This window comes from Papilio machaon, chromosome 18 (assembly GCF_912999745.1).
Source record: "Papilio machaon chromosome 18, ilPapMach1.1, whole genome shotgun sequence".
NCBI lineage: Eukaryota > Metazoa > Arthropoda > Insecta > Lepidoptera > Papilionidae > Papilio > Papilio machaon.
Window position 1 is genome coordinate 200,256 of NC_060003.1, and position 10,862 is coordinate 211,117.

At 40.3% G+C, this 10,862-nt stretch overlaps 1 protein-coding gene across 1 annotated transcript in view; it reads left to right on the plus strand.

Annotated features, from left to right (window-relative positions):
* LOC106715538 (homeobox protein Nkx-6.2) overlaps positions 1–10,539 on the plus strand; it is a 40,539-nt gene extending 30,000 nt beyond the window's left edge. Inside the window, exon 3 of the mRNA XM_014508839.2 lies at positions 10,026–10,539. Within this exon, the coding sequence (XP_014364325.2) occupies positions 10,026–10,220 (195 nt within the window). The 3' untranslated portion in view covers positions 10,221–10,539. The remainder of the gene's footprint in view (positions 1–10,025) is intronic.
* Positions 10,540–10,862: the final 323 nt, after the last annotated feature.

Genomic DNA, 10,862 nt, shown 5'->3' on the forward strand with positions numbered 1-10,862 from the left:
AAAAAACGGAAGAGCAGAGATTAAATTTTAAGGGCTGTTCTCTAAATTAATTAATGAGGGAGAGGTGACGGCGAGAAAAAAATTAAATGTCAAAATTACAACAAGATTCGCCTTAATTATGTCCGTAGGGGCGCGAAGGGGTGCGAGGCGGGTTGCGGGGGGCGCACTAATTACATTTTCTTAATTTGCAAAGTTTTTATCGTACCGTTGTCCGGTTTTTGTTGGCGAGATCCGGATCGAGAAAGTTTTTTTGTTCGATAATTAAACGTCGAGTTAGACAAATATTAACTTTGTAATTGATTGTAAGTTAAATGAAATTAATAAACCGTTTACTTTTCTTTGTAAAGACATACATATATTAAATGTTAAATCAAGTTTTGGTAAAAAATATTTGACTGACACAGAATTCAATAATAAAGTCTATACGTTTGGGTTTCATTGGTTAACATAAAAGTTAACGTTGCTATATTATTAAACATTCATTTGACTCATACCATTTCCTATAAGGGAAAACCAACTATAAATACATATATCTAAGGCTTATCATTCAATAAGTACAGTGCGAATAACCATTGAATTCTGGGACCAAAATCTCTGTATAAAACATGTCATCATTATCTTTGACAACAGACATAACAATATGTTTCAAACGACGATTGAGACCTCTGAAACTCACAATAAGACACTATACTACTTTAGATAAACTACTAGCGGTAAATTTAATTTTTTTTTTACATTTAGTCTTCTTTAGTTTGACTCGCGTAATGCTAAAGGGAGTTATTAAACGCGGTGTATTAACATTTTTATGTGTAGATTGTTACAATTAAAAAATCCAAAGGGTTAATCGGCGGGGGAGCCATCCTAAGATAATTAACTTGACTAGCATCTCCTTGTCTTTTCTAATTTGCAAATGAGTTTTTTTAATAATGCCAAATTGGTAGCCTCCGTAATTCCGTCATGATTTACGAGCCTCGGCTACCACGCGGAGAGCGGGTAAAGATTCACCCTTTTGTTTATATTGTTGGCTTTTTTAATGTTTGCATAGTTATATTGGTATTTAATAAATGATAAAATTGAAATGATTTGTTTTCTTCCAAATGATACTTTTAATATTAAATTAGATTTTACTTTTTATGAAAATCTGAAGTTAGGTTATTATACGTACCATTTCATATCTGACATATAAAATGTTGCAGTTCACAAATATTTTAATAATTTAAAATTTTACACTGTCACAATATTAAATATGGCAATCTATCTGTGCCGTACACGACGGGTTCGGGTCCCGCGGCACAACCTGCCTTAAACTACGTATCACAAGGCCTGGCGTAAATAATGTAAATATATGAACTGGCACTCACCTACTCGATGCCCCGTTCACCGCCTGCAGGTGCCTGGTCACTCTGTCGGTGTCAGTCGAGTCAAGTAAGTCACTGTCATACAGTCTAAAGGCGCCAGCAATGCTGCACTCCTGATGCACCCGATGCACCGCTTCCCGTAAGCGCCCTATAGACGCGTCCTTATCCGAACCGAACGCGGAACCGTAAACTTAGCGACCCTGTACGCTAATTAATAGACACGTCCGATGTGCTATCTAACTGCCGACCACTTTTTATGCTGCCACGATGAGCTCTGTCGACTCACTCCTTCCCCGCACAAGCCCCCCCGCAGGCCCCGCGCCCGTCCGTAGCGGAGAGGGATTTCCAACTACCCGCTTGTGCGGGAGAATAAAAATGAGTCGACCTACCAACATAAAACCCGTATTGGTCAACCGCGAAATTCAAAACTAGCGAACTACAGTGCAACTGTACCGAACAGTCCCCCGCCCCAGCCAGACGATATCTGGCTGCGTCTAAAAACGTAATTCGAAACCCAAAATCAAACGAGCTGGGGGAGAGTTGCCACTGCTCGCTTTACCACCAAGTGGCCTAATAAAATCTATGTAGCCATCCAATTCGCTTTACCTGTTCCGCAAATAAACCCGTAATCCGTACCCGGTCGATCCGCGACCGTAAATGTTCCACCGACCGTATTTAAACAATGCATCCCTATGAACCCGAGTCCAAAACCGCGCGCGTGGTTACCTATTTACTCCGAAGAGAACCGACGCGAACCTGAGCGGTGGACAGTGAAACCGTACTAAGCGATGAGATGCATTGCGATGGAAAAGTGGAACGACTTATCGTTCCTGCGAAGATTTGTTTATATGTGGTGTGGAGGAAAAGCTATCCTGATCACTTACCACCTGATGATCCGATCGATGCGGCCGGCGACGCTCCAACCGAGGCCAGTCCATGAAATGAAGTGGCGAGCGAACTCCGGCCGTACAAGGCTCCTCTGCCGCAGCTTGAGGGGCTACAAGAATCACGCGGCCCCCCGCCCGTGCTCACTGGTGAACCCTGTACACGTTGCCGTCCGTGGTTTGCCCTAAGCCGTGGTGGAAACCTAACATCACGGCGACCTGATGTCCGCTGCATAGCTCCAGACCACTGTTCCTCCGTATTTTTATTATGAACAGGGGAAGTTACATGTCCCTGAGTGGTTGGCGAGTGCGAGCCGTTGCGGTTTCCACACAGCAGGAGATGATGCCTACCTCCACACTGACCGCACGCACGAGTTGACTGGCAGTGCGAGACAAGGTGGTCCCCCAAGCAGCAATAACACCAAAACCGTTGGCGAGCAATACCGCGCCGAGCTTGCCAACGTAGTTCCCGGAACTTGGGGCAACCCGTAACACTGTGTCCTGTATCCCGACAATAACTGCAGTGAATGTCCTGTGCCTGTCGTACCGCTGCGTTAAACATCCGTGGCCTATTACGCGCCCAAACCGGTGGACGGTGTTCGTTACCCGCGGGCCTCGCTCTAGGAGCAACTACGGAAGGCCCCGAAGGGGGAGGGGGGACATTCTCCGTTCGACGACACTCATCCTCCAGGAATAAAATTAGGTTATCAAAGCTGGGAAGATGAGTGGCGGAGTCCCCGCCGTATTCCAATTCGAACCTATTTCGTAATTCGTGAGGTAATTTGGAAAGAATTATGTGCAATAATAAAAACGACCAGGTGGACACAGGTAAATCCAAACCCTTGAGACCGTTGACCGCTATTAACAACGGGTTAAGAAGCCGTGTGCGCAACGACTGCGTAACCGAAATCCTCGGTAGGCCTAGAATAGCAGCAACATGACTATCTGCTAATCGCCGAACATTCTGATACCTACGGTTGAGTAAGTCCCGGGCGATATCATAATTACCGTCAACAAGACCTAAATGTTGGACAAGGCCCTTGGCCTCTCCCGTTAACGACGCCAACAAATAGGCAAGCTTCTGAGCAGGGGTCAAATCCCTACGACTGTGAACAATGCTTTCAAATAAATTGTTAAAAGCAACCCACTGTTCCAAGTCACCGTTAAATTGTGGCAAATCGAGCAGCGGCAATCTACTCATGAGCGCTGGTGACGCCTCCGACTCCGCAGCAACGCGCGCGTCAGCAGCGCTTGACCCCTTAAGGCAACCAGCAGCCTGAATAATTTGATCAGCCAGGTCGTCGGCCTGATCAATGTCAGCATTAATCTTCGCCATGGCATCCGCTTCTAAACCTAACTCTAGAATGCCACGGTACGCCGCATATAGATCCGCCATTTGATCGTCTAGAACCTGATATCTAGCCATAAGGGCTTGCTCACGGTCCGGCCTAGAAATATTCAAAACCGCTGAGCCGAGCCATCTCAGCACACCTGTTATCCTAGCGGTATATTTGCCGGCCATGATTAATAAAATGAAATTTCAAAAAAAAAAAAAAAAAAATCGAAGGTAGAAAATTATCGATGCTTCCAGAAACCGCTTACTACAAATGGTCGTTAAAGGAAAAAAAAATCTAAATGGTGGGTAGATAATTCTCGCCTTAACCAAATGTATGAAACCCGTTACAAAGAATTACCTAATAAAAAAAAACAAAACAAAAAAAAACAACCGTAATGAAAACCGACCAACTTAAATTATCGACGGTAACATAAAAACTACCAAACGAAAAAAAATACTAAATTAAATTATTAACGGTAATATAAAAAAAAAAAAAAACAAATTAAAAAATCACCAAATTATATTATGCACCGTAACATAAACTACAAAAAAAACCGTTACGTAAAAAAGCCCTAATTTAAATATTCTAGAAAAAACCGATTGAAATTACTAAATCAAAATATAAAAGTATAAGAAATCAATAAACGGAACCCTAATGGCCGATTAATATTACGTAGCAATCGTATAATAAAGAATTTAACGTAAACGACTCGATTAAAAACCTAATATTGTACGACGTAATATGTTATAATATTCTGTATTCCGTTGTATTCCGTTATATTCCGTTATATTCCGCGCGAGAAGGACGTTACAATATTTCGCCAAGCAATGCAAATACGTACCCGAAAAACACGTAACCCGAATATAACCACGCGGTTATAACCTACGTGTTAACCTAACCACGCTCTGCTACCATCGAATTGTGCCGTACACGACGGGTTCGGGTCCCGCGGCACAACCTGCCTTAAACTACGTATCACAAGGCCTGGCGTAAATAATGTAAATATATGAACTGGCACTCACCTACTCGATGCCCCGTTCACCGCCTGCAGGTGCCTGGTCACTCTGTCGGTGTCAGTCGAGTCAAGTAAGTCACTGTCATACAGTCTAAAGGCGCCAGCAATGCTGCACTCCTGATGCACCCGATGCACCGCTTCCCGTAAGCGCCCTATAGACGCGTCCTTATCCGAACCGAACGCGGAACCGTAAACTTAGCGACCCTGTACGCTAATTAATAGACACGTCCGATGTGCTATCTAACTGCCGACCACTTTTTATGCTGCCACGATGAGCTCTGTCGACTCACTCCTTCCCCGCACAAGCCCCCCCGCAGGCCCCGCGCCCGTCCGTAGCGGAGAGGGATTTCCAACTACCCGCTTGTGCGGGAGAATAAAAATGAGTCGACCTACCAACATAAAACCCGTATTGGTCAACCGCGAAATTCAAAACTAGCGAACTACAGTGCAACTGTACCGAACACTATCAATTGGTTATTTTTTGCCTAGTGTATGAAATGGGACGCGCGGCGCGTGCATCGGATATTTTTTTTATTTTCGTTGTGCATCCATTAGTCGGGAAGCGGCCATCGATCAAAAGCACAATTCCAATTTACCTATCGCCCACAAATTCTTCAAAAATAACTGTGCGACTATCCGATCTTGCACAAATACTGATAAAAAATAAATTGCCACCGCTGGCTGTCCGGCGACTTTATTTTTTTATGTTTGACATTTACATTGCGCCATTTTGAATTATTGTGAACATTTTTCCATGATTTATCAAATTGTATCGTAATAACATGTCAAAATGTCTCTTCCCTTTGGCTGTTGATTTTTTATGAATCAAAATTATCCTTTTCTAATTTGGCTCTAAGGGAAAGAAGTCATTTTACTACTGTGTTGGTCGTATTATTGTGACTTCAATAAACGATATTTATATTAAGTACTTCAGCGCTGATCATTTTATGAACTAAACTAGCTGTCGCTCGCGATTCCGTCCAAACGGAATAAAAAAAAACTTAACCAGCAGCCTACGTGTTTCAGACTATGTTCTTCTAGACTATGATCTACATCTGTGCCAAATTTCGTCTAGATCCGTAGCGCCGTTCTCAAACATCAGTATCTTCAAACAAACATCTATCCATCTAAACATTCATATTTATAATATTAGTAAGATTACCTCGCAATTTACGTGATTAACCCAAGATTTTGTATTTGTAATAAAATAATATAATATAATGCATTCAATTTATTCAATAATTAGCTACAACTGTGTGATTTGATCGCCATCTTGTAACATTGTTAAATAAAGCGATAAGCAGGTAATTAGGTTATTCTATCATTAGACTCGGCCATTGCTTCATCTCATTTGGTGTAATCATTTATTGATGAGCTGGGAACGAACATAATCTCTATTTGACCTCGTTGTCTTCGCCTTGTTGTGCTTAATGATCGCCGCCATCTTTATCAATGTAACCAAATTAGTTTGCACTTTTAGCTTTTCTATTTGACTGTCAATTTTATTTTTTTAAAGAAAGATATGATTTGATTTTTAGTCAATTTATAAGTTAGAAAGTAGAAAGACACAGTTTATGTCCTGTATTTATGTTGCAGACTTTCCTATACTTCCAATAGAGGACTTCATTATTTTCAAAGCATAACTACGGCGCAGAATTTTAGTTTATAAAGGCAAAACATTTTGAAGACACTTCCAAATTGATTATCATAGACGATCTGTTGAATTGAGATAGTATTATGTAAGAGGGTGACAACGGATTTTATAGCCAAAGTCGATAGCGGACATTAGCAGGAACAAATCCGCGGCGTCACCAAAGGGTGGCGCTAAGCTCTGTGACAAATGACTGCCGCTCTAATGATGCCCACACAGATTTAACACGATCGGGTTAAATATCCTCGGATATAGATAGTGTTTCATGTGACTGAAAGAATTTATTCAAATCATTACAATCATTAGAATAGTTCGACTCAAATATCACCTATTAACATTAAATCTGTTAAATATTAAATTATATCATCTCACACTAACAGTAACATAACCTAGATAACATCAAAGAAATAAAACTTTAATACCTTATTGTGCTTATTACAGCAGATATTTTCAACATAAAAGTTATAATGTCGAAATAGACTATTGTATAATAAAAATAATGACTCGGTATACGTCGATAAAAACAGTCATACAAACATCGTATCATAACAACTTATATCGTATTATAACGTCTCAATCGTATTGAATACGACCTCTATGTTCTTTGTACTTTAATGAAGAGCTCATTAATTAAATATAATAATTAATTACCTATACACATAATACCGGCAATTCTCCTACATTTTAATATAATTGTAATAAAAAGCGATGCGTGCGCAGTTTTGACTTATCATTCGAATTAATAATCCGAGTAGCAAGATGGCGGACGCGCTAAGACATTTTTATTTCCCGCCACTGAAAGCGCATTATCTCTATCGAGCCATTACAGACCTCTCTTGTGAAAAATAATAGATATTCACATAATTATCCCGACCCTCCTCAAGAGAATGAGACGGCAACACTCTACTAGCTTAGATAGAACGAGATATACTGTGTCACTCGTTTCGTCTCGTAGCACTTAAGTAATTGAATACAGGGGTAAGTTGGGGTATAAAGGAGAACTTGAAAATAATAATATAAGTAATAATGTTGTTGGTTCGCGTGAAAGGGCCCAACTTGTTTAGTTGCCTCGTAAATAGAATAATAAACATACGTCTTTCCGTTGGATATGGGGAAAGTCCTCGAGTGGAGAGCGGCCGTTTACACAAGTTTCCATCGACTGTCACAGACTGAGTGGATACAACTACACGAGCGCGAGACTGCTGCTTTTTTGTAGTTTAACACTTGAGTACTTTATGCTCTAGCATTATGTTTAAAAATTTACTTAAAATACGTGATCCAAAAAAGTTTTCAAGGCGTTGTTTAATTTCTTTAACTTGTTACTACGAGTATAAGCAGTAACCGAAACGTAACATGACGTTGAGGGAACAATCTTTTTACTAACGTCTTATTTCTTCATACATTTTGACTGAAAATACTAAGTTACCTTTCACGCCAGACTAAATAGACTAAAACACAACTAAATAACCAATATTTTTATGATAAAAAATATTCCGAAGCAAAGCAATAGAAGACGTTCGTAGTCCGTACAATTCGTGTTTCGTGCATTGTAAAGGCAAATGGCGCGAAAGTAACGCGCCCGTCCGCCATGTTTGCTCGCAGCCTTTATTGCGGATGTCCCGGCTCGCTGACTTTATGTGATACTATACTATTGATGTATCAGCTAACGTACAGATTGTGTGTCAATTGTGTTGTGTAACGTTTTTTTTTTTTTGGATTTATTGATATATTCTTAAATTGTTTGTGTACCGTTTTATGAGTTTTAGGTTAGGTCAAGCAATTTCTTGGGTGTTTTTGTTGACTTATCTTAAGAGGAAATGTTATTGTTTAAACTAAATTAGGTTATACTCTCCTTAGCTAGTCTTAGAATTGGAGATCAAACTAATAACGCTCAGGTGACTTTAACTTTGTAAAACTTATATATATATGTACCAAAAAACATTTAAACAATGTATAAGATACGTGTAACCGTCGCTAGTGACGTATTTATGACGTCATCTTGCTGGCCGTCTGTGCCACTAATTAATAACGCGGCCGTCGCAATATCGTCAGCCTTTGTTGTATCTAAACCTGTCTTACATCTTTATTACCTTTTAGTGTTTTACGAAGATAATTAAATACTGTGCATATTTATAAAACGATACTAATTTATCAGGACAAACAGTTGATTCTTAAGTGAAGTATATATTTTTAGTTGAAGCTCTGTAATTTATTGCTGTCAGATAGACATCTTATGCTATCATTGTAAATAACTAGCAGTCGCCCGCGACTCTGTCCACGCGGAATTAAAAAATAACTCAATATATAGCCTATGTATTCTTCCAGACTATATTTTACATCTGTGCCCAAATTCATCAAGATCCGTTGAGCCGTTCCGGAGATAACTTCAAACAAACATGCAACCATCCATCTAAATTCTAAACATTCGTATTTAAAACATTAGTAAGATGTGTACCTACTATATCTTAAATCAATACTTGGACCTATTCCGTTTAATTACCCGCTTCCGGCGACGTTTGCGCTTGTTACTAAGCACAGGTTGCTAATCTTAATAAAGCTGTATTAACACGAGGTCGTAAAGCTCCCCCCCCCCCCTCCACGTATCACCGCAACAAAGCCTCAGAATGCTACAGTCTACACAATGCCCAATATCTATAATTATTACATTCGAAACATCGACACCGCAAGTCGATTGCTCGTTGTCATAAAACTTAATAATCTTGTTAACATTTATTCTGCAACTTATTGTATGATTTATTCATAATAAGCAATAATATACTCTTAATTTAACAGCTAGTCTAGCTAGTTAGTTTTGTCTTTAACTATATTTTTAGTATTGTCTAGCGAATAGGTTTTGTTTCAACTATAACTTGCTAATAATTACCTCGTTCATTATAATGAGATGACGTCACTCAAAATTAAATATAAAGATATCATATCGGTTACGGTTTCGTACAACTTCAAAATTTAATATCATCGTTAACAAAATGAGACGAGCCCAAACGACAATGTAACGGCCACCGCTCGCAAAGTAAACGCGCACGTCCACGAGGACCGGCTCTCCAGACTCTAATCATGAAAATGTATTTATGACCTAATTAAACTTCTGTCTACCCTCCGTACGAGAGGGACAAACTCTTAGAAGTCCAACAAGACGGAGCGAGACGACGCACGGCCCGGCCCGGTGATTAACGAGCGTTATATGGCTGGTTAAGTACCGTGTAATTTGCAAAACGACCCTTAATTACCTTCGAGCACAGCTACCATCTCCGTCCTTATCGGGCGCTGAACAAAGTACATGCGGTAGAAAGAGATAAATAAAAGTGAGTAGGTGGAGCTTTAAGGCGGTATTTAATGAGGCATTATTATGTCTGCCGCGCAGATTAGGTTCACATGGCGCCGAGGATTGTTTGGCCGCTCTTTATATTTGGTTTTGCGCGAGAGGAGCAGCTGTGTCGCTCGCACACCGCTGCCCGCCGCAGATGACGTGTTTGTCTCTCCGTTTTTATTTACATAATGCATTACCTTATTAAACATAATTATACCAACATAATAGCGTGATTTGGACTCCTCGGAGGCTGAAGCGTACACTTGCGTGTTCCCAATCTTACACACAAAACAGAAAGTAGAAAAGTGATATGCTCCTATATTACTTAATTACTTAACATACGGATATATGTTTACGAGTAACTTTAACACCGTTCCTTAGAAAACTCATCTGGGTATAGGAAATACAAAAGCAATAAACATAATCTAAATCTAAAAAACTTTCTATTACAGGTTTGGTTCCAAAACAGAAGAACGAAATGGAGGAAAAAGCACGCCGCGGAAATGGCGACGGCGAAGCGCAAACAAGAGGAGCTGGGCGAGGAGTGTGAGGGGGATGAGGGCGGCGACGGGGAGGGATGCAGCGACGACGACGACCCCAAGCGGCCGCGCCTGGACCTGCTTCATCACATACACCACAGGCAGTGACAGAGCTCGCTGCCTGCGCCGCCACGCAGCGATGTACATCGATTACACAATATCGATACCAAAATCGATTACGATAATCGATATTATACGAGAGTCCGCTCGAGCGAGCCTTGTGACCTGTCCTGGCCAGTGCGGATGGCCAGCTGTGACAGCGGGGCCGACGTGCGCGAGAGAGACGCAACCGCGAGCGTCTCCATAGACAGTGAACGTGACTTTAATAACGATACTAATGATGATAGTCAACCGATAAATTACGCGTATTACCATTTTTAGCAAGCCTTCTTTTATTCCGACGAAAGTTATTCCTTTCAATTGTCAATCTCCGCTGTTGAAGCTCTTTTGTTTTGCTCATTCTGTTGGAAAAAGCAGAAAACAATATGTGGTAATGAAAGTTAGCGGCCGTGGAATTTTAAGATATAGTTCCAAACAAAACAACGTTTCAATAACTGTCTAATGCAGTGATTTAATGACTTGTCGCTTAAGCGTTTCAACTTTTACTACTGTGTTGTTCATTTATGCATAAGAAATGGAAGCTGTGTAATTTATCTATTTATTTAAGTGTGTAAATATATGAATAAGTAGTAATGCCATATGTATTAAGTAAATTATTGTAATTAGTTTTTACATACAAATATTATAGTA